This window comes from Ostreococcus tauri, assembly GCF_000214015.3.
Source record: "Ostreococcus tauri WGS project CAID00000000 data, contig chromosome 03, whole genome shotgun sequence".
NCBI classification, from domain to species: Eukaryota; Viridiplantae; Chlorophyta; class Mamiellophyceae; order Mamiellales; family Bathycoccaceae; genus Ostreococcus; species Ostreococcus tauri.
Genome location: NC_014428.2, coordinates 527,257 through 555,232, shown reverse-complemented (window position 1 = coordinate 555,232; position 27,976 = coordinate 527,257). Strand labels below are relative to the sequence as shown.

The 27,976-nt window shown below is 59.7% G+C and overlaps 18 protein-coding genes across 18 annotated transcripts; 10 read left to right on the top strand and 8 right to left on the bottom strand.

The window, feature by feature from the left end:
- Positions 1-377: 377 nt before the first annotated feature.
- OT_ostta03g03360 (26S proteasome subunit P45) lies at positions 378-1,727 on the top strand (the record flags this gene model as incomplete). Its single annotated transcript, XM_022984802.1, has 2 exons — positions 378-509; positions 603-1,727. The coding sequence occupies 2 exons, from the start codon at positions 378-380 to the stop codon at positions 1,725-1,727; spliced, it is 1,257 nt and encodes a 418-aa protein (XP_022838530.1).
- Positions 1,728-1,819: 92 nt separating this feature from the next.
- OT_ostta03g03350 (Tetratricopeptide-like helical) lies at positions 1,820-2,743 on the top strand (the record flags this gene model as incomplete). The annotated part of the gene is made up of 1 exon (XM_022984801.1): positions 1,820-2,743. The coding sequence occupies one exon, from the start codon at positions 1,820-1,822 to the stop codon at positions 2,741-2,743; it is 924 nt and encodes a 307-aa protein (XP_022838529.1).
- A 19-nt stretch (positions 2,744-2,762) lies between these two features.
- OT_ostta03g03340 (Cyclophilin-type peptidyl-prolyl cis-trans isomerase, conserved site) lies at positions 2,763-3,293 on the bottom strand (the record flags this gene model as incomplete). Its single annotated transcript, XM_003078200.1, has 1 exon — positions 2,763-3,293. The coding sequence occupies one exon, from the start codon at positions 3,291-3,293 to the stop codon at positions 2,763-2,765; it is 531 nt and encodes a 176-aa protein (XP_003078248.1).
- A 471-nt stretch (positions 3,294-3,764) lies between these two features.
- Positions 3,765-6,587, top strand: OT_ostta03g03330 (unnamed product; the record flags this gene model as incomplete). Its single annotated transcript, XM_003078199.1, has 1 exon — positions 3,765-6,587. The coding sequence occupies one exon, from the start codon at positions 3,765-3,767 to the stop codon at positions 6,585-6,587; it is 2,823 nt and encodes a 940-aa protein (XP_003078247.1).
- A 65-nt stretch (positions 6,588-6,652) lies between these two features.
- OT_ostta03g03320 (unnamed product) lies at positions 6,653-8,008 on the bottom strand (the record flags this gene model as incomplete). Its single annotated transcript, XM_003078198.2, has 1 exon — positions 6,653-8,008. One exon carries the CDS (start codon positions 8,006-8,008, stop codon positions 6,653-6,655), a length of 1,356 nt encoding a protein of 451 aa, XP_003078246.2.
- A 246-nt stretch (positions 8,009-8,254) lies between these two features.
- OT_ostta03g03310 (unnamed product) lies at positions 8,255-8,530 on the top strand (the record flags this gene model as incomplete). The annotated part of the gene is made up of 1 exon (XM_022984800.1): positions 8,255-8,530. The coding sequence occupies one exon, from the start codon at positions 8,255-8,257 to the stop codon at positions 8,528-8,530; it is 276 nt and encodes a 91-aa protein (XP_022838528.1).
- Positions 8,531-8,927: 397 nt separating this feature from the next.
- On the bottom strand, positions 8,928-9,594 carry OT_ostta03g03300 (Ribosomal protein L39e, conserved site; the record flags this gene model as incomplete). The annotated part of the gene is made up of 3 exons (XM_022984799.1): positions 8,928-8,976; positions 9,105-9,208; positions 9,592-9,594. 3 exons carry the CDS (start codon positions 9,592-9,594, stop codon positions 8,928-8,930), a joined length of 156 nt encoding a protein of 51 aa, XP_022838527.1.
- Positions 9,595-9,847: 253 nt separating this feature from the next.
- Positions 9,848-10,603, top strand: OT_ostta03g03290 (Yip1 domain; the record flags this gene model as incomplete). Its single annotated transcript, XM_003078195.2, has 1 exon — positions 9,848-10,603. The coding sequence occupies one exon, from the start codon at positions 9,848-9,850 to the stop codon at positions 10,601-10,603; it is 756 nt and encodes a 251-aa protein (XP_003078243.2).
- Positions 10,604-10,650: 47 nt separating this feature from the next.
- OT_ostta03g03280 (Ribosomal RNA small subunit methyltransferase E) lies at positions 10,651-11,571 on the bottom strand (the record flags this gene model as incomplete). The annotated part of the gene is made up of 1 exon (XM_022984798.1): positions 10,651-11,571. The coding sequence occupies one exon, from the start codon at positions 11,569-11,571 to the stop codon at positions 10,651-10,653; it is 921 nt and encodes a 306-aa protein (XP_022838526.1).
- An 11-nt stretch (positions 11,572-11,582) lies between these two features.
- On the top strand, positions 11,583-12,734 carry OT_ostta03g03270 (Pseudouridine synthase, RsuA/RluB/C/D/E/F; the record flags this gene model as incomplete). The annotated part of the gene is made up of 1 exon (XM_003078193.2): positions 11,583-12,734. The coding sequence occupies one exon, from the start codon at positions 11,583-11,585 to the stop codon at positions 12,732-12,734; it is 1,152 nt and encodes a 383-aa protein (XP_003078241.2).
- A 37-nt stretch (positions 12,735-12,771) lies between these two features.
- OT_ostta03g03260 (Phosphoserine aminotransferase) lies at positions 12,772-14,007 on the bottom strand (the record flags this gene model as incomplete). The annotated part of the gene is made up of 1 exon (XM_022984797.1): positions 12,772-14,007. The coding sequence occupies one exon, from the start codon at positions 14,005-14,007 to the stop codon at positions 12,772-12,774; it is 1,236 nt and encodes a 411-aa protein (XP_022838525.1).
- Positions 14,008-14,289: 282 nt separating this feature from the next.
- Positions 14,290-14,814, top strand: OT_ostta03g03250 (Sybindin-like protein; the record flags this gene model as incomplete). The annotated part of the gene is made up of 1 exon (XM_003078191.2): positions 14,290-14,814. The coding sequence occupies one exon, from the start codon at positions 14,290-14,292 to the stop codon at positions 14,812-14,814; it is 525 nt and encodes a 174-aa protein (XP_003078239.2).
- Positions 14,815-15,044: 230 nt separating this feature from the next.
- Positions 15,045-15,908, bottom strand: OT_ostta03g03240 (Ribosomal protein S2, eukaryotic/archaeal; the record flags this gene model as incomplete). Its single annotated transcript, XM_003078190.2, has 1 exon — positions 15,045-15,908. The coding sequence occupies one exon, from the start codon at positions 15,906-15,908 to the stop codon at positions 15,045-15,047; it is 864 nt and encodes a 287-aa protein (XP_003078238.2).
- Positions 15,909-16,208: 300 nt separating this feature from the next.
- Positions 16,209-17,384, top strand: OT_ostta03g03230 (unnamed product; the record flags this gene model as incomplete). The annotated part of the gene is made up of 1 exon (XM_022984796.1): positions 16,209-17,384. The coding sequence occupies one exon, from the start codon at positions 16,209-16,211 to the stop codon at positions 17,382-17,384; it is 1,176 nt and encodes a 391-aa protein (XP_022838524.1).
- A 201-nt stretch (positions 17,385-17,585) lies between these two features.
- Positions 17,586-17,993, bottom strand: OT_ostta03g03220 (unnamed product; the record flags this gene model as incomplete). The annotated part of the gene is made up of 1 exon (XM_003078188.1): positions 17,586-17,993. The coding sequence occupies one exon, from the start codon at positions 17,991-17,993 to the stop codon at positions 17,586-17,588; it is 408 nt and encodes a 135-aa protein (XP_003078236.1).
- A 363-nt stretch (positions 17,994-18,356) lies between these two features.
- On the top strand, positions 18,357-25,601 carry OT_ostta03g03210 (Permease, cytosine/purines, uracil,thiamine,allantoin; the record flags this gene model as incomplete). Its single annotated transcript, XM_003078184.2, has 1 exon — positions 18,357-25,601. The coding sequence occupies one exon, from the start codon at positions 18,357-18,359 to the stop codon at positions 25,599-25,601; it is 7,245 nt and encodes a 2,414-aa protein (XP_003078232.2).
- Positions 25,602-25,783: 182 nt separating this feature from the next.
- Positions 25,784-27,526, top strand: OT_ostta03g03200 (Peptidase C48, SUMO/Sentrin/Ubl1; the record flags this gene model as incomplete). The annotated part of the gene is made up of 1 exon (XM_003078183.2): positions 25,784-27,526. The coding sequence occupies one exon, from the start codon at positions 25,784-25,786 to the stop codon at positions 27,524-27,526; it is 1,743 nt and encodes a 580-aa protein (XP_003078231.2).
- A 239-nt stretch (positions 27,527-27,765) lies between these two features.
- OT_ostta03g03190 (unnamed product) lies at positions 27,766-27,960 on the bottom strand (the record flags this gene model as incomplete). The annotated part of the gene is made up of 1 exon (XM_022984795.1): positions 27,766-27,960. One exon carries the CDS (start codon positions 27,958-27,960, stop codon positions 27,766-27,768), a length of 195 nt encoding a protein of 64 aa, XP_022838523.1.
- Positions 27,961-27,976: the final 16 nt, after the last annotated feature.

Here is a 27,976-nt window from a genome sequence, read left to right as displayed (position 1 = left end):
GTCGCTGTGTTCGCCCACCAAGCACACGCGTCCCGGAACGAACGCGTCGACGCGCTCGATCGCGTCGAAGAGCGCGGACGCGCGCGCGTCCATGTCCTCGAGTCGTCGCCCCGTCGCGCGCGCGCGCGCGACGCCCTGGGCGACGCGCGCGGACGTTTGACCGCCGCGGGAGCGATGCCTCGCCCTGCAGCGCGTCACAGCTCGACGCGCCGCGACGCGACGCGCGCGCGGTGCGCGTGGAAGAGGACGACGCGCGCGACGTCGCGCGATCGACCCGCGGTCGTTCGGACGCGCGCGCGCCGAGGGCGAGGGGTGCGCGCGGGGAATCGTTGCGCGATTGAAAAGATCTAAACTTTGAGCGATCCGACGCGGTGGCGATGTCGCAGGGCGACGTGGAGACGCCCACGACGCCCGGAAACGCGATGGAGGGAGTGGCGACGCCGAGCGCGCCGATTGATCCCAAGAAGGAGGCGCTGAGGAAGTACGCGGGACTGCTGCTGCAGCACAAGGTGGGATCTCGAACGCGCGAGGGCGACGCGATCGTTCGCGAGGGACGTTAAACGACGCGAACGACGACTGACGATGGAACGTGCGCGATATAGGAGCTCGAGGCCAGGGTGCGCGCGTCGAGGTTCGAGTTGATCGATATTCGTAAGACGTACGATAAGACGGAGGAGGATCTGAAGGCGCTGCAGTCGATGGGGCAAATCATCGGCGAGGTGTTGAGACAGTTGGACGAGGATAGGTTCATCGTCAAGGCGAGCTCGGGACCTAGGTACGTCGTTGGGTGCAGAACGAAGCTCGATAAGAGTAAGCTCGTGAACGGGACGCGCGTGACGTTGGACATGACGACGCTAACGATCATGCGCGCGCTCCCGAGAGAGGTGGACCCGTTGGTGTTCAACATGCTGAGTGAGTCCACAGGACACGTGGATTATAGCTCGATCGGTGGGCTCGGGGAGCAAATTCGCGCGCTCAGGGAGTCCATCGAGCTGCCTCTGATGAACCCGGAGCTTTTTGTTCGAGTGGGCATCGCCCCTCCGAAGGGGGTGCTGCTCTATGGTCCGCCGGGGACGGGGAAAACGTTGCTCGCCAAGGCGATCGCGAGCAACATCGACGCCAACTTTTTGAAAATTGTTTCTAGCGCTATAGTGGATAAGTACATCGGTGAATCGGCGAGGTTGATCAGAGAGATGTTCGGATACGCTCGCGATCATGAGCCGTGCATCATCTTCATGGATGAAATCGACGCCATCGGAGGGAAGCGTTTCTCCGAAGGTACGTCCGCAGATCGGGAGATTCAGCGCACGCTCATGGAGCTTTTGAATCAACTCGATGGTTTCGACGTCTTGGGCAAGGTGAAGATGATCATGGCTACGAACAGACCGGACGTGTTGGATCCAGCGTTAATGCGTCCTGGTCGTCTGGACAGAAAGATTGAGATCCCGCTTCCGAACGAGCAGGGTCGCGTTGAGGTACTGAAGATTCACGCGCAAAAGCTGAACAAAGAGGGGGAGATTGATTACGAATCCATCGCCAAGATCGCCGAGGAATTCAACGCCGCGGACATGAGAAACGTGTGCACGGAGGCTGGCATGTTTGCCATTAGAGACGACCGCGACTACTGCGTCCAGGACGACTTCATGAAGGCTGTCCGCAAGCTTGTCGAGGCGAAGAAGCTCGAACCCGCGGCGTCGTACGACAGCTCGTTCAAGTCAGACAAGTAGACTTTTAATCGGCTTAGCGAGACGTCTACGCAACCTTTTTCATGTCTCGACCGTTAACCAGATCTCCTCACAGTTCCCCGCGTCCACCCATCATGCCGTCGACGAACGAGATCAACGCGAAGAACCTTCGGAAGAAAGCCGACGGGTACATGAAGCCCACGCTGACGAGATGGAAGCCGGATTTCGAACGAGCCGCGGAGCTCTACGAAGAAGCCGCTCGAGTGTTCCGAGCGTCGAGCGCGCACGCCGACGCCGCGGACGCCGAGGAGCGAAGCGCGCGAGCGTGCGAGCTTGAAGAGAACCACTGGCACGCGGCGAAGGCGTACGAGCGAGCGACGGAGGCGTACGCGAAGGCGACGCCGTACGACGGCGCGGCGGTGTTGGCGAGCGCGGAGCGGGCGCGCGAGGCGTACACGCGGAGCGACCGCGCGCAGGCTGGGGCGGAAAGTCTCAGTCGAGCGGCGAGGTTGATCGAGGATAGTGATATGAAGACGGCGGCGGCGCTGCTCAGGCTGTGTTTGGAGGATCTCGAGGAGGACGGGAAGGACGTGTACGCGAGCGAGCACCATCGGCGGTTGGGCGCGGTGCTCCTGCGCGCGGAGCTGTATCAAGACGCCGCGACGGCGTGCTTGAAGTACGCTGAATCGTGCTCGCGCGCGGGACAGATGAACTCGCTCGCCAAGGCATATCTGAGCGCCATCGTGGCGCTGCTGTACGACGGCGACGGCTCCGGAGCGCAGTCCACGTTTAGCGACGTGCACGAAGTTCCGGGATTCGAGAACAGCGAGGAGCGCGACACCGCGTACCTGTTGCTCAATGCATATCGCGACGGTAGCGTGGACAAAATCAAGAACGCGATCTCCACGAGCTCGTGCGTGCGATTCCTGGACGTCTCATTTTCTCGTCTCGCCGCGAAACTGCCGAATCCGGCGCACGAGCTCGGGGCGCTCGCGGTGAAAATGGGCGTCGAAGGCGTCGACGGCGACGCCACGGATGAAGATGATGATTTGACCTAATGTCGTTACAACGCGACCGCTAGTACCACTTAAAACCTCTATCGTCGCACGTGCAATTAATAATCTTGATCTCCTTGAGCGGCCTGTCGTTCTTGTCCACCTTGACCGCCCCCATCGCCCGCACCGCGTGCATCCCGCTCTCCACCCGACCAAAAATCGCGTGCTTCCCATCCAACCACGGCGTCGCCGCGAGCGTGATGAAGAACTGACTCTTATTCGTGTTCGGTCCGCTGTTCGCCATGCTCAGGATCCCCGCGCCGACGTGCTTCAGCCCCTTACTGATTTCATCCTCAAATTTCCCCCCGAACACGCTCTCTCCCCCCCGTCCCGTCCCCGTGGGATCCCCTCCCTGCACCATGAAATCCGCGATCACGCGATGGAACACCGTGCCGTCGTAGTACCCTCGGCGCGCGAGCTCGAAAAAATTCTCACACGTCTTGGGCGCGTGCTTATAGTACAGCTCCAGCGCGACGTCGCCGTGCGTGGTGTGCAGGATCACGGACGGGGCCCCGAACGGGTCGTTCTCGCCCCACACCGGGTCGTCGCACATCGTCCTCGCGCGCGCGGGCGTGGCGCGTGGGCGTCGCGACGCGATCGTCCCGAGGCCCGACGGGCGTTACGCCGAGAGTCACGAGTCACGACTCGTCAAAGAGTCCCCGGGCGTCGAACACCCGTCCGTGGACGCCCGTCGTTGAATTCGACGACGGGCCCGAGCGCGACACCGCGCCTCGCACGCGCCCGCGCGACGACGCGGCGCGCGCGGACGATCGATTCGTCCGTGCGCGCGCGCGCGCGACGGGCGTCGGGCGCGCGCGCGTCGAGGCGTCGACCCGCGGTCTTTTGACAATCACTCGATCGTGTTGGCGACGACGGACGCGCGACGATGGACGCGCGCGCGCGCGCGACGTCGAGAGGGATGACCGAGGCCGAGGCGCGCGACGCGAGCGAACCCGGACGAGGGAGGACGACGACGACGACGACGACGACGGCCGCGCGATGGGACGCGCCGCGGGACGAAACGATGGGCGCGCGGACGAGCGAGGTCGAGCGAGGCGCGATCGCGACGGTGCGCGTGGATGACGACGAGGGAGAGCGCGCACGGCGCGGGGTCGTCGTGCGGGGAGAGCGCGAGGAAGGCGCGGTGCAGCTCGCGCCGAGGACGAAGAGGGAATTTCACGACGACTACTGGACGAATCAGCACCTTAAATTGTTGTACTTGGTGAGCAAGTACTCGAACTGCGCGCAGACGGCGCGGGAGAAGGAGCGATGGGTGAGAAAGTTACCGCTGTTGGTGTTGATTTACGAGGGGATCGTGCAGAAGGTTTTCGAGTACGATTACGCGCCCGAGTCGACGGTCGTGAAGAATTCGCGGGTGTATCTCAACGTGTCGCAGGAGGGGGTGGATGACTTGGACGATTTGATCGAGGGCGCGCTCCTTCGTGGTTTGCGATTGAGTAGCACGGAGCATCAGAGCGTTTTGGCCTTTCAGATCACCGCCGCGGGTCTGGCGTTGGTGGCCAAGCGCATGCACGTGGAGGACAGGCTACTGGTCGACGAATTGTGCATCGCCGACGGCAAGCTCTTGCAAGTCTCGTGGGAGGACGAGAAGTTTTACCTGAGAAACGAGACGATTTCGTTCGAATCGAGTATTACGGATGTGGAGGACGTATCTTACGTCGTATCTCCGTATCTTCCCTTAGCGCTTCGGCGAGTGGGCGGTCCGGTGACGTCTTCGAACTCGCATCGTGCGGCAGAGAGCGCGGCCAAGGATAGCACGATTCGCGATGATTTGGACGAAGTCATCACTATTTCGAACGTCACAGTGTTGGTCGGCGAGTTCGTGCCGTTCGGTGTGAACCAGATTGTCAAGCTCAACATGAAGCTCGGATCAAACGATCGTTGTCAGGGCGGTTATTTCACTCCCGAGATAGACGCGCAGTCCACTAACACCGAGTGCGAAATCCCCACGGGTTTGACGAATGTGAGCATCTTGGATCACGATATGACGACATTCGCCAACATCGAGGCTCAAGTGTACTACCCAGAGGATGATGGTATCATTCAAGTCGAACATTTCGGAATTCACTTGCGGAAAGACGGGACCGTCGTGCACGGTCTCTTGATTGAATCTGTCATGGACCGCATTTTGGACAATATCTCTCTGGATAACCTTGCTCGTTTGCTCGTAGATGTACACATGGACTCGAGTAAGATTTTGGATTCGCTTCTGAGCGATCACCAACGAGATTTACTTCGAACTGTTTTCTTGAATCACTCGGAGCGACGCGACAAAATCAACGTCATCATCGCTGAGCGCATCGCTCCTCAGCAAGCTGCGGATATGTACATGGACAAAGATGCGTTCGAAAATGAACTTCGACAAATTTTGGGCGACACGCGCGAAGCACACGACCTGACCGATCGTGACGTCGTCATCACTGGCTCACATGGTATTTTGCTCAGTGGACCGAATGCAAAGGCGCAAGAACCTGTGATGCTCATGTATCTATCCATCACATCGAGGGATGTTTTCGTCCACAACGTGTTCAACCGAATATTTATGACAGATGACATTCTCAAAAGCGTTCGTCTGATGATCAGGCATCATGAAGAGGATCCGAACAGCGTGGCAAAAATCCGCCGCACGCTTGGTGAGACTTCCAAGGATGTCATTTTACTGGAAGAGATCCTCGTCTACCTGAAGGAATCGATCGAACAAGACGCGAGTATTCACGCCACACCACAGACTGAGACTGGCAGACGCCTGTACAGCCTGCTCGGGTTGGATGTTATGATTGCTGACCTGGAGGTGCGCGTGCTTGACATGCAGAAAATTGTCATGGCGGCACGCAAAGAGATTGATGCGTTACAAATCATGGCGGACACCATCGCGGAATCCCACGCGCTGCGTGTGCACGAAGACATTCGAGGAAACAGCAGTGAGATGCTGATGCAGATGAAGTCCAACACCAAGCAAGGCACGAGTCTGTACGTGATGTTATTTGTTTTCTCAGGAATACTCGCATTTGAGTTGCTTGATCGTCTCACGGGTGAATGGAGCGTCGTGCACACTGAGTGGGCGAGATCGTACATCGTTGACCCATTCATGAACAAACCACTCGTTTGGTTCATTCTCAGTCTCGTGGTGTGGGCCGGTGTGGCGTGCGTCATGTACTACTTGACGAGAGAAATCGACGACAAGTCTGCGGGCGCGATATCGTATCGAATCAAGGTAAACAAGCCTCTGAACGTCGATGCGCTCGATAAATACTTGGCTTTTAAGTCGATCATCGGAGAAGATGGTGTCGCGGATGAAGATACGACGCTTCAGCGAGTGAGATGGCAGGAGGAGGACATCACACGCTGGGAGGGCTACTTGCCAATCATCGAGCTCGTGTACGATATCAAGCACGGTTTTTTATTAGATGTGCATCTCACGATCAGTAGACGCGCTTCTGCGCCGGCAAAGTTGCGACCGGAAACATTGAAGATTCGATTTTTCACTGAGTTACAAGAAGCTGCTGTATTGACGCCGGAAGATGCGGCCACGGTGATAGATAATACCCGTCGTATGCGCATGAAGACGGATACAGTCGAACAACACGCTACCGAAGGAGTGGCGGTTTGCCTGAAGGTTAAAGTCCCGAACGAACGGTACTACCGAGAGATTCCGTTCGGATGCCAAACATACCTCGAGCTCCGAGAGCAAATCGCGATCAAGTTCAAGGTCAAACCCGTACAAGTGCTTCAGATTTTCAAGGTTCCGGACACGTTGATCGCGGACGACGAAGACGCGGTGCGAATCCAACCGAACGCCGTACTCGAAATTCTTCTCAAATCCTAGGACTTCGCATAATTGTATTTCACATTAGGCTCACTTTTGATTACAAAGACCGCGCAGCACCTCGTTTATGCGAGGAACTGACGACGCACGCCGTGAGCGAGAGCCGCCACGATGGCAAAAATGAGAAGTTTAACGATGATATTCATCGCCTTTTGCCAAGAGAACTTTCGTGCGGCGGTGTTATTCTTTTCTTGCTTGTTCTCTTCTTCTTGAATCTGCGGCAAACCGAGCGCTGAGCGAGTGCGATTGCGGAAGGACGAGTAATCTCCATCAGCTTCGTTCATGGTAGCTATCAACTCGCCAGGCTCCACGCCCGCTGTGGTCTTCGCGGACTTTGCTTCCACCGCGACGGCCGTCGAAGTGGTCGTCGTTTGCACAGAGCTCACCTGAGCAGACAACGCACCCGCGCGATCCATCCCTTCGTACCTCTCGACGTCGTAGTCCCGTTCCTCAGACGCCCACGAGTACTCCGTCGTCGGCATCTTTTGCGGCTCAGCTGGGGTGAATTTGTATCCGAGACGCTTCGAATTCGCCGCCTCGACCGAGTTCGCGTCCATCACTCGAATGTCTTCGATCACTTGCTCGCTATAGCTCATGTTCAGCAGTGCGTTCATCCATGTAGCCTCGTCCTTTGTCTTCGCCGGCGTGGAGGCGATGGTAGGGTTGACCTCCTCGACCATCTCATTCGTCTCCACCTTCATCTCGGTGATCAAGGTCTTGGTGATCTCAGCGGTGTCGGTGACCGTGGTTTTCTGGGCCGGGACGGTCGGTTCAGCAACCTCCGCGGCGCCGCCGAACGAGAGCCCGCCTTCGCCACTGAAAACCTCGTCAAACGAATCGGCCACCCCTCTCGCCATCACGGACGCGCTCGTCGTGAACTTCTTCAGAGGCTTCAGATCGTTCTTCATCGAGTCCTGAAAGCTCACCTTGGGCGCGTCCGGGTCCCTGAACAAGGTTTCGAGCGCCTTGATGACGACGACGGCGACGCCCACGCCCACCGCCGTGGACCCCGCGTCCCGCGCGAGCGTCGCGACGACGCCCGCCGACAACGACGCCACCAACGCCTTGACGATATTTTCCGGATTCCTCACCGCATCGACGACGCCCATCGGCTTCGACCGCGTCGTCGCCCGCGTCGTCGCCTTCTTCACCACCGTCTCCGACAGCACCCGCTCTCGCGCGTCCTCCGCCTCCATCTCCCTCGCCGCCGCCTCGAACACGTCCTCGGGCGTCATCTCCTCCTCCGCCCCACCCTCGTTCCCACCCCTCGACCGCGTCGTCGTCGCCAGCCGCGTCCCTCGCGCGTCCATCGCCAGCCTCATCATCCCCCATCGTCGCGTTCGCCCGCGCTCCCGCCCACGCGCGCGCGCGCGCACGCGCGCGCGCGCGGACGCCAACGGCGTCGCTCGCGTCGTCGCCATCGCGCGCGCGCGCGCGGTCGACGCGCCGCGCGGTCGCGGGCGCGCGCGATCGGTGACGTCGACGGAGACGCGCTCGAGTCTCGCACACCGTGAGTCACGACTCGTGACGACCATCGACGCGGCGTCGGTCGGGAGATTTCGTCTCATCGACACACACGCGGACCTTTCGTCGACGGGATCGCGCGTCCGCGTCGGATGCCGCGCGTTCGCCGACGCGGCGCCGACGCTCGGGCGCGCGCGCGCGCGATGGCGAGCGACGACGGCGGCGCGGCGTTTCGAGCGAAATACGGTGATCTCGCGCCCAAGCCGCGGTTGATCTCGAGAGACGTGAAACACTTTGATTCGGCGGATTGGGCGATGCGGAAGTCGTTGGACCGCGCGCGCGGGGGAAGCGGGGACGTGGGGGGTGAGGGACAGAAGAGGGACGCGACCGCGACGGAGGATAGTGCGTTGAGGTTGAGTGCGGGTGAAGAGGGCGCGCGGGCGAGCGTGACGACGAGCGGGAACGTGGGGAAGGCGTGAACGCGAGCGACGCGCGCTGGGCGCGCGGGACGACGGGGACGGGGACGGGGACGGGGAGAGCGATGTCGAACGGCCGGAGATACATGACGCGAACTCATAATATAGCGCGTTGAACCACATTTTCTCGATAATCTCACCGACGCGAGAGAAACGAACGCGTCGTAATGACGCGCTCGCTTGTAACAAGACCACGCAACAAGACCGCGCGTCGAGACGAGAGAGCGCGGAGGCGAGAGCGCGCGCGACGCGGACCGACGAGGTGAGTCAAAAGAGCTATGATCTTATGAAATCCGCTAATACGCGCGCGCGCCTTCCTCGCCGTCGTCGCGATCGATCGCTAAACGACGCAGGAAAACACGCGACGCGTCCACACTAAACCCGCTACGCGACGCTCAGTTTACAAGTTGAGCTTGGTGCGTCTCCAGTGGCGGCGCTTCGCGTTGTAGCTGCGCATCGAACAGACGTGAGGTCAGTGCATGTTCGCGAGGGAAGTACGAGCAAAACGATCATCGAACGCTCGCCCGGTCTATTCGCGCAAGTCGTCTCACGCGGCGAAAAAACCTAAGATACGTACCGAATGGTGTTACCCGTGCGCATGCGGATCCATTGGGGAAGCGGGCGGTTTTGCTTTTGCTTCTTCCCGAGGATCTTCTTGATCTTGAAGGTCTTGTTGGACGGCTGCGTGGGTTAAACGAAGCGTTTCCGGTCAGTCCTCTCTCTCAGCGGCTTCCCATAGCTTTAGGGTCTGTCTCCAAAGCCTCAATCTCCCCTCGCCGACGTCGCTCATCCCTCGTGACGACCCCGGAGCGCATCGAACGACGCATAGACATCCGTACTATCGTCGCCCGTCGTCTCCGCGCCCTCAATCGCGTCGCTCGCGTCGCTCCCGGACATCACGAGCGACTCGCGCGAACGCGCGATCGAGCCTCGCGAGCGCCCACGAGCGCCCGCCCGTGGTCTCCACGAACGAGCGCTCCGTCGCCTCGCGCGCGCGTTCGCGTCATCGAACGTCCGTGCACCGCTCTCCATCGAGCGCGCGTCGTCGACGTCGTCGCACGCACCATCTTGAGCGTCGCAAAGAGACGGCGCGCGCGGTGCGCGCGCGCGGTCGAAGTCGAGAGACGCGCTATGTGATGCATCGCACACTATGGGTCGACGACGCCTAGTGTGATTTTTTTAACGCCGTGTAAGAGCGCGCGATCGAATCCACGAGAAACACGAGGCGCGTCGCGACGAACGGCACTGTGTGACTCGCGCGCGCGCGGTCGTCGGTGCGCGCGGTCGGTGGATTCGATCCGCGCGCCTCGGTCGCTGACGATGGCGAACGTTCCGCCGGGCGCGCAGGGGCAGGCGCACGGTGCGGGCGGGAACATGCAGTTCATGGATTTCAACGCCCAGGCGTACCCGAACTACGCCGCGTACGGCGGGGGGATGGGCGGTGGGGCGTACGCGGGCGGTGGGACGACGGCGTACCCACCGCAGGCTGGCGGAGATGGATACGGGTTCGGGTTCGGTGGAGCGCACCAGGGCGGGGCGTCTTTCCAGGGGCAAGAGGAGGATGAGCCTCCGCTCCTGGAGGAGCTCGGCGTCGATCCCAAGCAGATTTATAGACGAACGATGGGGGTGCTGCACCCGTTCAAGCAGGAGGATACCTCGGACGAAGATCTGGCGGGACCGCTGATGTTTTGCATGGCCATGGGGGCGCTGCACCTGTTGGCGGGAAAGCTCCACTTTGGATACATCTTGGGTTGGAGCACGCTCGCGTCACTGTCCATGTACTGGTTGCTGAACCAAATCATCGGCGGCGGCGACGGTATCGGGTTGAACAGGTGTGGAAGTATTCTGGGCTATGCCCTGCTGCCCATGGTAGGATACAGCGCGATCGTGCTCTTTTTGCCTTCCAAGACGGGGACGCTCAGCATGGCGTTGGCTGCGTTGTGCGTGATGTGGAGCTCGCGTAAGGCGAGCACGGGATTGATACAGGCCATGCCACAGTCTGAGGGTAAACGCATGATTGTCACGTATCCATGCATGATGCTCTATTGCCTTTACATCGTTTTCGCGATGTCCTAAAATCCTACCTAGTCCTAGTTTGCTGCAAAATTTCTAGAAATTTGACGCTACTCCCACGCCTGCAACCGCTCGCGAACGGCACTAATAAGGGAGATGCACGCCACGTCCGTCGTGAGCGTTCTTGTACCGAGCGCAATTTTTCTAAATCCGGCGTGTTCGAGCATGTCGAGCTCGTATTCGGTCCATCCGCCCTCCGGACCGATGGCGATGAGCACTCTTGAGTTCTCGTCCACTCCCGCGAGCGCATCAGCCACGCTCGTTCGAGACTCTCCGGGATGTGCCAGGAGCAAAACGTCAACATCAAGCGTCCACGCCCTATCGCCTCCGAGCAACCACTCGAATCCGTTCGTCATGTCGTTGCCTTCGAGCTTCCCCGCGAGGCGGTCGATAATCGGAGGCAACCGCTTCGCGACGCCGATTTGCGGCACTATATAATCGCCAGCCTGCTCTAGTCCTCTCAAAATCTCCTCGCGAATCGTCTCGCGCTCCAATGCTTTCGAGTCAAAGTAATACCGCTCCACCTTGCTCGCGTTCGCCAGGAAAACGCGCCCCACGCCCATCGCCGCGAGCGGCGCCCACATTCGTCTCAAAACCTTCGGCCTTGGCGTCGCGAGCAACAGGTCCACCCTCGGCGCCCGCGTCGACCCCTCTCGAGCACTCAGAGCGACGATAAACTCTCCATCGTCCCCGTCGTCCGCGATGATCGTCCCCGAGCACCGCCCTTCGTCGATCACGCCCGCGCGAATGGTCGAACCAACGCTCGCTCCGAGCACCTCCCTCGCGTGTCTCGCCCGCGCGTCGAGCCCCGCGACGCGTGCCTCGTCGCCATCGACCTCATCGGCGCGGAATAAAATCCTATTCCGAGCTCGCACGCCCGTTTGCGATCGATCGCGCGCGCGCGGGCGCGTCGAACGCGAGTCGACCACGGGCGAGCCCAAAAAGTACACTTTGCAACGCCCGAGCGCCATTCTCTGACGCCATGGCGCTCTCGGCGTCTCGACTCGCGCACTGTGCCGCGTCGTCGACCGGTCGACGCGTCGCCGCGCTTCGTTTACACCCACTTCCGGATCCGCCCGCGCCCGCGGTGACGCGACACTTGGTCGTGGACGTCGCGGGCGGGACGTGCTCGGTGGCGACGTACCTCGCGCGCGAGCTCGAGTGTGAGGGCGTGGACGAGGCGTACGCGCGCGAGCTCGTGGACTTTGGCGCGGTGTGGTTCGCGGATGCACCGCCCCCGAGGTCGCTCAGAGGGGTCCCGGGAGACGCGCGGGCGCGGAGGTTGGTTGCCGCGGAGAACGAGCGCGCGTTGCGGGACGGAAACTATCTGCGCGTGCACGTGTCGCCGAAGCGGTTTCCTGAGGCGCATTCCACGGTGTGGGAGCGGTGTGTGCTGAAGAGAGGGGACGGATTCGTCGTGGCGCATAAACCGGCGAGGGTGAGCGTGACGCCGACCGTGGATAACGTGCGCGAGTCGTGTCTGGCCATGTTGGAGAGGGCGATGGGACTGAGAGAGGGGACGCTGAAACCGGTGCACAGGCTGGATGTGGGCACAGAGGGGGTGCTCGTGCTGGCAACGACGAGCGCTTTCGCGAAGGAGTTTGGTGATATGCTCGCGAAGCGATCGGTCACCAAGCTGTATCGAGTGTTGACATCGAGAGCGGTCGAGACCGGCATACACATACACGATGCAGAGCCGGCAACGGAGGGACCGAGAAAAATGATTTTGACCGAGGTGAGGACGGCAGACGTCGCGAGTGAGATTGAAAAGGTTATGGTTCGAGGTGGGGGCGAGCGCGGTGGCGTGAGCGTACCAAAGCGCTGTATTTTGCGCGTGATTGAGTGTAAAGAAGTCGGCTCAGGATATTTTGAGACGACGGTCGAGCTATTAACGGGACGTACACACCAAATCAGAGCACAGTTCGCCGCCTTAGGATCGCCACTAGTGGGGGAGACTTTGTATCGCGCCCCGGATGATGACGGTGACGTTCGCGTGCAGAAGCCAGACGAAAGGTTGGGCCTACAAGCTTCAGAGTTGCACATCCACAGCGAGTGCTCTTTAGGACCTGCGGGAACTGTATTACGAGCGCTCGAGCCGTGGTGGACGCGCGAACGCTTCATAGTCGGTATCTAGGATATTGCATTATAATACCAGTTAGTTAGTTTCTTTCTTATGCGTTGCGGGCTTGGAAGTCCTTCATGAAGGACACGAGCGCCTCGACGCCTTCCTTTGGCATGGCGTTGTAGATGGACGCGCGAGCACCGCCGACGGAGCGGTGGCCCTTGAGCGCTTCGAAACCCTCTTCCTTAGCTTCCGCGAGGAACTTCTTTTCCAATTCTTCGCCGCCGGCGAGGGTGAACGGAACGTTCATGAGAGAACGGTACTTCTTGTCCACCGGGTTGACATAGTAGCCGCCGCTGGAGTCGATGGCGTTGTACAAGACGTTCGCCTTTTCGATGTTGCGCTGCTCCATCGCTTCAAGGCCACCATCTTTGATGAGCTTGGCGAAGACAAGGCCGGAGACGTACCAAGTGAAGCACGATGGAGTGTTGTACATCGAGTCGTTGTCAGCCATGAGCTTGTAGTCAAACATGGACGGCGTGTCCGGACGAACGTTGCCAATCAGGTCATCGCGAACGATACAAATGCCGAGACCCGCCGGGCCGATGTTCTTTTGAACACCACCATAGATGACGCCGTACTTACTCACGTCGATCGGCTTGGACAAGTAGTTGGACGACATGTCCGCCACGAGCGTGCGACCACCGACGTCGGGCACCTCCTTGAACTCGACGCCGCCGATGGTCTCGTTGGAGCAAATGTGCACGAACTTCGAGCCCTCGGTGAGGTTCCACGTAGAAACATCCGGGATCGTCGTGAACTTTTGATCCTTGGAAGTCGCGCAGATGTTCGCGTTCGCGAGCATCTTCGCGCCTTCCTTTTGCGCCTTGACGCTCCACGCGCCCGTGACGACGAAATCCGCGCTATCCGTCGCCCCCGCCAGGTTGTGGCAGTTCGACGCCATCATCGTCGACGCTCCACCTTGCAGAAACAGCACCTTGTAGTTGTCGGGGATCCCCACCAGCGTTCGCAGATCAGCCTCCGCCTTCGCCGCGATCGCCATGTAATCTTTCCCGCGGTGCGACATCTCCAGCACGCTCATACCGCTGCCCTTATAATCCACCAGATCGCGCTGCACCTCCTCCAGAACATCGATCGGCAACGTCGCCGGTCCCGCGGAGAAGTTATACAATCGCCCGCCCGGCGCCGGTCGTTTCGCGCACGCGCGCACGCGTTCGCCCCGCCGCGCGCGCACGGCGCCACCGCGGTGCACCCGTTCGCGATCCACGCGCGCGCCCACCGCGCCCGCGCGCGCACCACCGACCGTCATCGAAGCCGCCCCCATCGTTCGCTCCGCGCGCGCCCGCGAGTGCGCGCGACGGCGACGGCGCGCGGGCACACGGCGCCGCGCTGGCGGTTAAAAACCTACCCGGGAGTGCGTTCGGCGCCGCCACAGTACGCGCGCGCGACGAAAATATCAACATCGCCCGAACGAAATTTTGCCTCGGGGCAAAATGTGACGTGAAAATTTTTTGGTGGTTCATGACTGGTGACGTCGAGGGGGTCAGGATCGTCCCGAACATCGTCGCGCGTCCCCCCCGTGGTGAAATTTCATTTCTTCGCGAAAATGTCGACGACGACGCCGGTCGCGGGCGTCGCACACGCGGTGGACGCGCGAGCGCTCGGCGCTTGCGCGGCGAGCGCGATGGCGCCGGGACGGATCACCTCGGTGTGGGTGATCAACAAGTCGGGTGGATTGATTTATCACCGCGCGTTCGACGCGGTGGACGGGCGAGGGGAGACGCACGCGATGCGATTGGACGCCAACGCGACGCTGCGGTTGGCGAGCGTGTGGCACTCGATGCACGCGATCGCGCGAAAGGTTTCGCCCACGCGCGGGTGCGTGGGGATAGAGAGCGTGGAGTGCGATACGTTTGATTTGTATTGCTTTCAGGCGGAGACGGGGACGAAGATCGTGATGACGACGACGAAGGGAACGGTGGACGCGCGCGGGACGCTGCGCAGGGCGCACCAGGCGTTTTACGCCTACGCGCTGCAGAATCCGTTTTATGAGATGGAGATGCCGGTGCGGTGCGAGTTGTTCGACGCAGAGATCGCAAACGTGGTGCGTTCGGTGAATGAGCGGACGTAGATCTCGATTAGCGAGAGACTTATGTAACATTGTACGTACGTAGTTTGAATCGAGACGCCTTACGGTTGTTGCTTTTCTTCGACTACAAACTCTCTACCGTTTCAGAATATATCTCGTATCTGGCTATTCCGCTCCCTAGAAGTTAAGTGGCGCGTGTATCACCAGATCAAACGAGGATTTCAATCGGGGCGACGCGATCGCCGTGACGCCGGGAAATCGACGACGAGCGCTTAGTACCCTTGCGGCGGCATGGCACCGAAGCCTTGGCCAAAGTCACCGCCTTGCTGGGCGTCCCAGCCGGTCGGCGCCGGAGCCTCGGACCAGTTGCCCGCCTGCGCACCGAAGCCAGCGCCGGCTTGGTCGTCCCAAGACTCGGCGCCGTACGCGGCGTCCGCCACGGCGTTGTATCCAGCGTCCGCAGCCGGAGCAGCCGCAGCGGCGGCGGTTTCTTCTTCTTCTTGCTCCTTCGCCTCGAGCTCCTCCGGATCGCGGTAGAAGAACAAGTCGACCATGACGTCCCACGGGTTCGCCGGCGAGATCGTGCCTCGCATTTGAAGCACCATTCGCGCCAACAGGTAGTACAGGCAACCGATCGATTGCTTGGCCTTGTTGTTCGCCGGGATCGCGATGTCGACGTTCTTCAACGGAGAGTCCGTGTCGCAGAACGCGATCGTGGGAATGTTCACGAACGCCGTCTCCGAAATCGGCTGCGCGTCCGTGCGCGGATCAGTGACGACCAAAACGCGCGGCTCCGCGAACACGGCGTCCTTTTGGTTCGTGTACGTCCCCGGGGTGTGACGACCCGCGAGAGCCTTCGCACCGGTGTATTGGGCGAATTTGAGCACCGCGCGCTGACCGTACGGGCGCGCGGCCTGGGCGATGACGTCCTGCGGGTTTTCCACCGCAACGATCACGCGAGCGGCGAGCATGAGCTTATCCCACGTCTTCCCCAAGTTGATGATGTGGATCCCATCGGCGCGGCGCTTCCACACGTAGCGCTCCATTTGGAAGTCGACGTTCTTCGTGCCGAGGTGGCACCCGGCGGCGAGCATCATGGCGATGTCGGCCTCCTTTTGAGACATTTGAGGCGCCATTTGAGCGATCGTTCGGCGGATCGCGTCGCGAAGAGGCGGTGGCGACGCGCGACACGATCGACCTAGGGATGCGGCTTGAAAGCCCTAAAAACGCGCCGAGACCACACCCACGCCCTGGTGTTGGGACGATTCGTATTGGATCTCCACAAACGCGATGTGGCGATGCGATGCTCCACCAATGGGTCGTCCACGAGTCACTCGATCGTCCGGTGACGACCCATCGATGTCCCAATCGGGGTTTCCCGTCCACGAGGGTTCGTCGGGGACCCACCGCGGTCGTTGCCGGCACGTCCCCGCGCGATGGTGGCGTCGTCGTCGTCGTCGCCCGCGAGCGCGCTCGCGGGCGGCGATCGATCGTCCGCGCGGCGATGTTCGCGACGGTGCGCGCGAGCGTCCACGACACCGCGCGGGGCGTACGCGAGCGGCGCCGCGAGCGAGGATGGGAACGAGGCGCGACGGGACGAAGGCTGCGAGGACGGGCGAGCGAGCTCGACGAGGCGCGGTTCGCGACGTGCGAACGCGATCGGGTCGTCGCTCGAGCGGCAGATCGCGGTGACGACGCAGTTGCGAGAGGAGTTCGAGAGCGATCCGTTCTTGTCGCGGTCGTCGCTGCGCACCGCGCTCGCGCCGAACGTGGAGTACAACAACGACGTGCACGCGGTGAGGGGGTCGGCGGAGTACGGAACTTTGATGGGACACTTCGGAGACGCCACGTCGTCGGCGCTGAAGCGGTTCAAGTTTATCACGCGTAGGGCGTCGTCGATAGAGCCCGGGGTTTTGCTCATACAGTGGACCGCGGAATGGGATGGGGTGACGTTTGGGAAAAAATTGAGCAACCTCTTGCTCTCGTCCATGCACGAGGGCGCGGTGCAGAAGCTGGTCGAGGGAGCGTCCGAGTCAGCGGCCGCGAACGAGAGCGAGCGACGACGGGACATGAAGTGTCGACTGTTCGGACGGACGACGTACAAGGTGAATCCGGACGGGATGATCGTCAGTCGTCTCGATAGGGTGGACTTTCGCACCGACCCGGAGCCGGGGAGTCAGTCCGAGGACATGCCGGTTTTCGTGACCCCGGCGGAGGAGGAGCAGGAGCTCGAGCGCCTTGCCGAGGAGACAGCGGTAAACATGTTTTACAACACCTTGTGTCCACCCGAAAAGAACGAAACTTCGTGGTTCTTGGACGTGCTCATCGAGTTGGAGTGGCAGAGCTTTCAGCGACAAATGGGCGACACGACGTCCGTCATATCCAGGGAAGAGTACGTCAACGTCGTTTACGCCGTGATTGCGAGCGCCATCGCGGCTCCGATTTTTTTCTTCGTAGGCTTGACGTTGCTGGTGTTTTCTCCCGACCAAGGCACGGACCCAAATTCGTTGGACGCGGCTTTCACCGCGGCGCCGCTCACGGGAGCGAATGGTTCGCCGCTGTGGGGCGCGGACGTTTTCCTCGATCTGTACAACAGCAAGATCGGGGTGTAGATCATCAAAAAATCGAATCGTTTTTGTCATCTCGCGATCGCGCGGGAGAGACGCGGGAGAGATGTTCAAAGAGGGAAGGAATAACACTTCGATACTTACATTTTTGCGCGACGGTGAATCACTGAATACGCGCAAGCTAGCACTCGCATCACCACATCGGGACGAACATTTTGAAATCAGAGTTCCATCGACTTTTTCAAATCACCACAGAAGCGGCGTGAAGTTCTCCGGAACGCTCCACTTATCCTTTGGCAATCTCTGATAGACCCCAACCGTGAGATGCGATCGTCGTCTCGCCGGCGTGTTCATGTACGCCTCGTACGCCTCCTTACTCGCCCACGTCTGCTCGAACGCGTACTCGTTCGCCCTAAGCTTCACCAACGCCACCGCACTCGCCCCGCACTCCTTCGCCACCCGCACCCGCAGCGCCATCTCCTCCTCGAATCGCTTCACGACGGCGCCGTCGCCCGATGGAATCACAAACTCATTTCGCGCCTCGTACCCCCCCGACGCCGTCTTCCCCGCCCGCGCGCGCACGCGTCGTCGCTCGACCCGCGTCGCACCCGTCGCCCACGACGCGCGCGCGCGCGCGCTCGCCACCGCGCGCATCGCTCGCCGTCGCGCACTCGCGCCCGACGCGCGTCGTCCCGCGTCGATCGATCGCCTCGTCGTCCATCGGTGGGTCGATCGGTGCGTCGATCGATCGTCCATCGGTGCGTCGATCGGTCGTCGATCGGTGGGTCCATCGGTCATCCATCGATCGTCCATCGGTCGTCCATCGATCACCGCGATCGCGCGCGACGGGGGCGGGTCGATCGGGGTGTGGGTGCGATGTGTGTGGGCGAACAGTGCGCGACGATCGCGACCTCGGGCGGTGGGAATTGAAAATGCCCCGCGCGTCGGCCCGATCGCGCGCGCGCGGTCGACCCCGCACACGCGCGCGCGTCGAAGCGCGCGGTCGCGATCGGTGGCATGCGCGCGAGCGTCACCGCGCGCGCGCTCGGGCGCGATGGGCGCGCGAGCGCGCGTCGGGGCGAGCGGGGGGAAGATGTGCGCGATCGGGCGAATGACGGGCGATTGGGAATTCGCTCGCGATCGTGGACGGAGGACGATGGGCAACGACGGGCGACGGTCGCGCGGGTGATGCGAATGGGAAGCGTGCGTGAAGGTCGAGGGCGCCGTGAGCGCGCGGCGGTGGTGCATGCGTCGCGTGGGAAGGGGCGAGACGCGTCGACGCGCGTCGGTGGCGTCGGCTTGGGGTACGCGGATCAAACGGGCGACGACGATAAGGATGACGAAGGGTTCGTCGTCGCGCCGGGGGACGAGGATTTGATCATTCCGCCCACGACAGAGGAAAATGCGATCGAGAAGGGACGAGAGTTGTCGCTGTGGGCGGCGCTCGCGACGTGCGCGGTGATGTACTCTGTCCCGTATGGATTCGTGCGGTGGAACTTGCACACGCTTGCGCCGCTGGTGTGGTACGAGCTCGGGGGGGCGACGTTCATCGGTACTCTGATGGCGATGCCGTTCCTGTCCGCCATCGGCTATCCGGCGGCGAAGTATGAGCTCAACATGCCCATCTTGGCTCGTTCGAGTTTTGGGATTTGGGGGGCAGAGTTCGCCGACGCGTGCCGGGCAACGCTCGGGTTTCTACTCTACGCCGTGCAGACCCTCGTCGGGGGAGAGGCCGTATTCGGATTGTTCAAGGCGACTTTCGTTGCGCGGAGCATTGAGAGCGATGTGGCTGTGAGGGCGATCTCGTACGCGACATTCTGGATAGTGCAGCTTGCGATTTCCCTCCGCACGGTTCCGTCGACCAGGCTTCTCGGTTCTGGTAAAACAGTCCTGGCTCTCGTGGCCGGTTTCGCCGCCTATGCATTCCGTGAGGGCATTCCTCAGACCGCGGTTGGCTCCCTTATTTCGGCTGGTTTACCCGGACCGGTGCCGGATGAATTTTGGAAGCACGCTTGGCTCATGGTGGGTGTGTGGGTGACGCTGGCGGCCGTCTATCCTGATTACACCGCACACATCAAGGGCTCCAGAACCGCCCCCATCGGGCAATTTTTCTGGCTTCCCATACTGTCTGGATTGCTTGCCATCGTCGCGGCGGCCATTGCTCAAGCACCGAAGCCTGTTTTGTTCGCTTCCATCGCGATTGCTTCACTCGTCACCAACAGTGCAGCAAACGTTGTCGGGCCGCAAGCGTACATGCAGGAGTTTTCGCTTCCTTGGGCGAAAAAGAAGAATTATTTGGGTGGTACAATTTCTTCCAAGCAAGCTGCGCTCATCATCACCTGTGCGGTGGGATTGTTCGCGCCCGCTCAATTGATGTGGCAGCAAGTCGTAGCTGCTGCTTCATGGATCATCGGCGTCGGTTCGCTTTTGGTTTCTCCCGTCCTCGGTGTGATCCTGTGCGATTTCTGGCTCATGCGAGCCGGTAAGTTATCGCGCAAGGCGATGCAGACGCGTGATAAGAAGGGGCCGTACTGGTTTTTCCGAGGCGTGAACCCTCGGGCGATGATCGCGATTGGTGTGGCGGCAGCGCCAAACTTGTTCTCTCTTCTTTCGGGTGTGTCTTACTTGATTGAAGCCGGCGCTTTTTCGGGTTCTGGGGCATTTTACACGTACGTCGTCAACATGGAATACGCGAGTATCATTGGTGCCGTCATTGCCTTCGTCGTATACCTCTTCATACACTTGCTTGAGTTGAAACCAGTCAAGTTGCGTGAGGTCGCATCTTCCATCGGTGAAGCGTCCGGTACTCTCACCACGTCTGTCATGTACAGCATTGACGGACGCACGAAGACGACTAAAATTGTCACGAGAGAAAAGGTGAACAAGCGTATCGCTCGTAAGCGCGAGGAGTTGCCCGATGAGCAGTATCGGGATGGAATCGATGCTGCGGAACGCAAACTGCGCAAGGATGAAGACAAACGACGTAAGGCTGCGGAGGACGCTCTCCAAAAGGCTGTCGAAAATGAGGCTGAGCTGCGCCGTAAGGAGAACCAGCGTCGTCAGCGTGAGAAGGATCGAATCAACAAGCTCTACGATGAGTGCGAAGCGATTTACTCCGAGGAGATCATCACCACGAAGATCATCACAGAGACTAAGAAGGGCGAGCTGAACGACCTCATGGGACCTGACGGTAATGGTGAAATGACCGTTGCCAGGCTGAAGACGGAAATCGAACGCCGTCGTGAAGAAATCGATCAGATGCGCGCCAACATCGTTCGGCGACGTCAACAGGGCGAGTTGGAAGTGCAGAACGCGAAAAGAGCGTTCGAGGCTGCAAAGGGGCAAGAGGCTGAGCTGAGGCAGAGATTTGACGCGGAAACTCGTACTCTCTTGGAACGTGAATCACGATTGCAGGACGACGAAAATCGACGTCGTGCTGAAGCTGAATCTAAGTTGCAACGGACGCGCGACCAGCTTGCTTCCGATCGTGCCGCTGAAGAAGCTCGTAGACGAGCTTGGGATGATCAACATGCCCGTGAACTTGATGAAGAACGTCGTCTCCAAGACGCTGAAGAGCTTCGACGGGAACAAGCCCTCGAAGACATTAGACGCGCGGTGGATGATGAACGCGCTCGTCTCGAACGCCAAGAACAAGATCGTCAAGCAGCGGAGGAACGTCGCCGTGAGGAAGCTCTGAGGAAACTTCGCGACATGGAGGCAGAAGAGTTGAGACGGCGGGAGCAGGAAGATAAGCGTCGCCGCGACGCCGAGGCTGAGATCGCCGCTCTTAAGAACTCAATCGTCAATTTCGAAAAGGAATTTATGGATCGACGCGCCGCTGCGGATGCTGATGCTGATAGGCGTAAGCAAGAGATGGAAGCTGCTCTGAGGGCGGAGGAGATTCGTGCGGCGAACGCACAGGCTGCGATGCGTGCAGCGGCAAAGGCTGAAGCTGATAGACGCAAGTCTGAAGATGATGAGCTCGTCACGAAGAAACGCGCGCTTGAGGAGTTCAAGCAACAAGGCATGCGTCTCAAGGACGAGGAAGAGAACCGTCGTCAGAAGTACGTCCAAGAGTTGGCTCGCATCAACGCCGAGGAGGCAAGGCGTATTACCAGTGCTGACGTGGCTCACAAGGCCCAACTTGAGCAGATCGCAATGCTCGAGGAAGCGGAAAAGCGTAAGATTGCTGATGAAGATCAACGACGCGAACGCGTAGCGGCTCAAGCTGAAGCTGCGGAAGAAGCTGAACGTAGGAAACGAGAATCTGAGGACGCTAGGCGACGCGCTTACGATGATGCTGCACGAGCAGCGCGCAATGAAGAAGATCGGCAGCGCGCGGAAGAAGACCAACGTCGTGAAGAGAACAAACGTCGCGAAGAAGAACTCGCGAGAGAAGAAGAGCTCAAACGACAAGAGGAAGAGCTGCGTCAAAAGGAACAGGAAAAGGCTAACTTGATCTTCAACTCTCAGGAGGGTCTTAGACGCACGATGGAAGACAACCGTCGCATCAACTTCATGATTGATAAGGATAACTTCAAGACAAGTGAACAGTTGCAACGCGAAGCTGAAGACGCGCGACGAGCACAGGCCAAGAAAGATCTGGCCGATGCTGCGGAAGCCGAACGTCGAAAGCGCGAGGAAGAAGAACGCCGTCGACGAGAGGCTGATGCTCAGGCCGCCGAGGCTGCCCGAAAGGAAGCTGATCGAATTGAAGCTGAAAATCGCAGACGCACCATGGCGGAACAAAGACTGCGCGACATGGAGCAAAAGGAACAGCGTTTGCGTATGGAAGCTGAGAATAAACGACGCGCGCAGGAAGCCGAAAATCGCATGAGGAAGGAGGTTCTCGAGCGGGCCATCGCAAGCGAGAAGGAACGTCAACTTCGTGCCCAGGAAGAGCTCAAGCGGCGTAAGGAAGAAGAGGAACGCATCCGAAACCGAGAAGATCAACGCCGAGATGACTGGGAACGAGAACAAGCTCGCCGAGATGCAGAAGAGAAGGCTCGTCGCGAGAAGGAAGATTCCAGAGCTCGCGAGGCTGAAGATGCTATCCGTAAGGCAGCTGAGGCGGAGCGACAGAAGATTGCAGAAGAAGAGGCTAGACGAAACACCGAGGAGGAGCGAATCACCAAGATTCGCAACGATGAAGCCTCTGCGTGGGCTTCCGAGCTTGCTCGTCGTGAAGCATTCAAGAATGAGCTTGGTGCTCGACAACGAGCTGAAGAAGAGCTTCGAGCATCTGAGGATCGTAGACGCGCTGATCACACGAACGAACTGAGCAGGAAGCGCCAAGAAATCGATGACTTCATGCGCGAGATCGAACGCCGTCGTCGTGAAGCTGACATTGCGGCGAAGACCGCTCTACAAAATGAAGCTGAACGAGTCGCGGAGTTCCGAAAGGCTCGGGAAGAAGCGATCGCAGAGGATTCCCGATTGCGTTCTGAAGATGCCACGCAACGTCAACGTGAAGACGCCAAACTGTTGCAGATGCGCGAGGATCTCAAGAAGCTCGTTCGCAACGAAGCCATGCGTCGCGCAGAGGAAGAAGCTCGACGAAAGGCGTGGGACCAGAAAGATGCAGCCCAAAAGAAGATCGACGAAGACTTGATTGCCAAAGAAGACGCCCGACGCGATCGTTTCAGAGACGAACTTCCCGACATTCTCGATCAATTCAGAGCAGAGCTTGAGGCGAAGGAGGAATTCGTGCGAACTCAAGAAGAGATGCGCCGCAAGCAAGCCGCGGATCTCATCGCGCAAAAGGAAGCCGCGGAGAAGCAACGTCGAGCTGATTTCGATGCAACATGCGAACGAAAGCAGAAAGAGATTGACGCATTCGCCGCGAAGATCAAAGAGTTGTTTGACAAGGAAGAAGCACGACGCGCCGACTTCAAGCGTATCATGGAACAAAGACAACGCAAGGACGACGCTCGACGACTCGCTGCTTCGTCTCCCATGGCCATCGATAACATGATTCAGAACCTTCAGGCTTCCATCAGTGAGATGGAGGGACAACTTCAAATAATGATTCCGGAACTTCAATCGCTTGAAAAGGCTGCAGCGCAAAGCTACGAGGATTTCAAGTTGCGTCGCTCTCAATCCGAAATGGCTATTCAACGTACTGTTGTTGAGGAGCAAACTAGAACCGCGAATGAAGATGCTCGCCATGCGGCTGTGTGCGAAGAGGCGGACGCGGCGGTTCGTACTGAGCGCCTCCTCCGAGAAGAAGAAGATGCGCGCAGAAAGGTTGCGGAGATGCGAATCAAGCAACTTGAAGCTGAACTTGCGGCTATCATTGCCGAGATTGACGCTAGACGCCTTGCGTGGACCGCGGAGACCTTAGCCCGGACAGATTCGGAGATGAGTCTCAGGCAATCTGAAGACTCGCGCCGTTTCTTCTCCGTGTCCGAAAGTGCTGATGCCATGTTCCAAGAATCTGCTTCGATCAGCATAGAGGAAATCCGTCGTTCCGAGGCCGAGGCGGCTGCCGCACGTGCGGAAGAATTGCGTATCGCGACGGAAAAGGCTGAGGAAGAGCGCAAGGCTGCCTCGGAAAGGCGTAAACAGCTAGCAATGGACGAAGAAGAGAGTCGTCGAGCCGCCGCGAAGCTTGCGCGTGATGACATGAAGAAGCAACAGGAGCTCGAGAGCAAAGCTGAACAGGCACGCAAGGCCAAGGAAGAGGCTGATAAGGAGGCGGACGAGAAGGCTAAGAAGGATGCGGAAGAAGCTGCAAGGGCTGCCAGACTGGCCAAGGAAGAAGCTGCCAAGGCTGCCAAACGCGAGGAAGAGGAAAAGCGTCGACTTGAAAAGGAGCGAGAGGAGATGCGTAAGCGTGCCGAGCAGGAAGCCGCCGAAGCCAAGAAGCGTGCAGATCGTGAGGCTGCGGAACGTCGTAAGGAAGAGGAACAGGCGAAGAAGCAAGCGGAAGCGGCGAAGAAGGCTGCGGAAGAAGCTCGGCGAAAGGAAGTAGAGTTAGCGAAGCGCAAGGCTGAGGAAGAGTCCAAGGCAGAAGCAGAAGCGAAGGCTGCCAAGGCCAAGGCAGAAGCAGAAGCGAAGGCTACCAAGGCCAAGGCTGAGGCAGAAGCCAAGGCCAAGGCTGAGGCAGAAGCCAAGGCCAAGGCTGAGGCAGAAGCCAAGGCCAAGGCAGAAGCAGAAGCCAAGGCTGCCAAGGCCAAGGCAGAAGCAGAAGCCAAGGCCAAGGCAGAAGCAGAAGCCAAGGCTGCCAAGGCCAAGGCAGAAGCAGAAGCCAAGGCCAAGGCAGAAGCAGAAGCCAAGGCCAAGGCTGAGGCAGAAGCCAAGGCCAAGGCTGAGGCAGAAGCCAAGGCCAAGGCAGAAGCAGAAGCCAAGTCTAAGGCTGAGGCAGAAGCCAAGGCAAAGGCTGAGGCAGAAGCCAAGGCAAAGGCTGAAGCTGATGCCAAGTCTAAGGCTGAGGCAGAAGCCAAGGCGAAGGCGGAAGCCGAAGCGGCGAAGCAGGCTGCTGCATCGACTGAAACTGCTTCCAAGACGTTAACCAAGGATGATCGTACGAAGAGTCTCCAAATCAAGCTTGAACGATCTCAATCGATCGAGGAAGTCCAAGAGGTCGTTGCTGAGCTCTCTGCCGACGACGACCCGATCGCCGCCACAATCATTCTCCAAGGTGCATCCAACTTGGAGGCCGCCGCGCGAGCGCTCGCCCAATTGTGGCGCGTGAATGACACTAGAGGTGCAGAAGCGCTCATGGGTCTCGAGCTAACCCGTGCCGCCACGCTCATCGACATCATGGTTGAAAATCTTGGTGATAACGAACCTGCCATTAGTTTGGTGAACATGTCCGAGCCAGGACGCATGGTCGGCGTCGCCGAGTTCGCAATGCCTTACTACTTGCGAAGCGTCGTGTACAACGGTGTTGAAATTCTCCGAGTTGTGTCACAACGTAATGTCAAGGTGGCCAAGATTATTTATGCCGGCTTGGAGAAGGAAGAGCAAGTTAGCATATTGCGCCGCTCAAGCCTTGGCTTTGGCGCTCGACCGGGCGTCGAGAAACCGGAAGAAAAGCCTGATCCGGACCTCAATCTTGCTGCTGTGCTCCTGACTGGACTTCCTCCGTCCGCCGCGGTGGAGGTGCTGCGCACGTTCAGCACTTCAGGCGTGAAGCAGGGAAGCCCGAAGTGGAAGCGTCGCCAAGACGTCATCGTCCAGGTGCTCAATGAATGCAAGAACATTGGCCCTGGCGAGGACGCCATCGCCGATCTCATTCGTGACAGACTCAAGCTCTAATCATGTCTCCAACTATTTCGCGCAAGACACTAGCACCGCATGTCAAAAAGAGTATTTAAACACAATGGGATGGCTAGACGTTCTCGACGCGTCTTCACGTTCAAACGCTCCCTCAGAAGACCCACACCCAATCCTCACTTCAAGGCGTCGTCGCCCGACGTCACATCGCTCTCGCGACGCGAATGGTGCTCTCGCACCGCTCGCACGACGAGAACACGCCCACGAGCGATCGCGCGGGCGTCCGCGACGACATCTTATTTCGCTCGAAGCTTCACGCCACCCCGAGGTCTAAGCTCTTCGCCGACCCTCCGAGCGCGCCCCGGGCGAGCGGCACGCTCGGGGCGGCGCCAGAGAGGGAGTTATCTACGCTCGAACGTTGTGAGCGCGACCACGGACGCGTGGGGGTGGGACGGGACGAGATCGATCACTTGACGCCGGTGCTCGCGCCGGGCGGCGCGCTGGACCGAGGTTCTCCTTGGAGCGAACGCGCGGCGTACGCGAGAGCGCATCCGTACGCGATCCCGCCAAGGCGCTTGGGGCCGTTCGAGGACGTTGCGGGGGTGAGCGGGCGAAGCAGAGCGCTGGAGAGGTCGAAGACAATCACGGACGACGGACGAGAGGCGAGGCGAGAGGCGCGCGAGTCGGCGTGGAGACGAGCGAGCGCCGTGGGGACGCCCAGAGCGGCTGGGAGCGGAGCGATCGTGTATAGAGGATACGGTGGATCGACCATGGGAGGGGCGCCGAGCGGACTCATGGACACGGATGGTGAGAGAGGATATGGCGGCGCGGCGACATTCAAGAGATTCGGGGCGGTAAACATCTTTGGACACGCGCTGAAGAAGTACGTGAGCAGCGTGAAAAAGTGGGACGATGCAGGAAGCTTGGAGCGCTTCAAGTCGATGATTTCGTCATTCGAGAACGGCACGATGGTGGGGCGGGCGCACGCGGAGGCGCTTGAGTGGGAACGTTCAAGGCAGCGCACCGCATCCCGCGAACCAGTGGAGTCTCTTTCTGCCAAGCATTCGGCGACGATACGGGACATGCAAGAGAGTCTAAGGCTTAGACGGGAAAATCTTCGTCAAGTTCTCTCGTCCTCCACCGCGAGCGCTCTAGACGAACAGTTGGAGCGCTTGACCGTGGAAGCACAGGAGGCCAAGGTGAAGCGACTTCGCGAAAAGGCCGCTAGAAAGTTTCTCAAGCCTCTCACCGCGACCCAACTCGAGGCTGTGAAAGATGCGTTGCGCGCTCCATCGAGTAAAATCCTAGCGAAGGCCTCGTTTGTTGGTCAGGGCGCCCTGGAGGCGACAGGAAAAGACATCGCCACCCTGAAAAAGGGGACATGGTTAAACGACGAGGTGGCAAATTTCGCCATTGGCATGCTCTCGCGTCGCGTGATGGAGAGCAGGTCCGAGGGCGAGACGCAGCCCAGAGCGCACTTTTTTAGCACCTTTTTCATCAACAAGCTGTACCAAGACAGCGGGCGGTACGAGTATTCAAACGTGCGACGATGGACGCTTCCAAAACGGCTCAAGTACGACGTCTTGCGCTGCGAGAAGATTTACGTTCCCGTACACCAAGCCGTACACTGGGTGCTAGCCGAGATAGATGTTCGCGAGAAACGAATAAGTTATTACGATTCACTGCTCGGCGAGTCCGCGGTGACTGTGAAGAACCTCAAGCGTTGGATTTGCGACGAGGCGAAGAACAAGCTCGACGAGGAATGGGACCCGGACGAGTGGGAGGAGTGCTACCCGAAATCGATCCCTCTGCAGAAGAATGGATGCGATTGCGGTGTATTCATGATCAAGTACGCAGAGTACCTCTCCTCCGACGCCGAGCTCGCATTTTCGCAGAAGCACATGGACTACTTCCGCGACAGGCTCGTCTCTGACATTCTCGACGTCGGCGTCGACGACGACGCGTGAGTTCAATGTTGTAACGCGCCTAGATCACCCGTTAGCCACAAAACGTCATCCCCACGTAAATAAAACTCTTTCCCTTTGGCACAGCTCGCTATTAATTATTAATTACAACCATCGCGGTCGACGCGTCTTCTCCCCTCGAAGACGCTTTCATTCGTACAGTCATTCCGCCGACGACATCCCCGTCCCACCTCACCGAGCGAACGCGTTCGCCTTCACCATCGCGCCCACGCGCTTCACCCTCACGCCCGCTTCGCCTTCCCGCGCGCGAGTTCGTCCTCGCCTTCGTCGCCCTCCGTCGCCACCCCCCACGGCAGTCGCGCGCGCCATTCCTCGGGAAACCACCGCTCGCCGTAGTAATACAGCGCGGCGCCGCCGAGGGAGACCTTCACGGCGCCGATCCCGCACGCGATCGCGATCGCGGTCACGAGCTCCATCGCTCGCGCTCTCGCG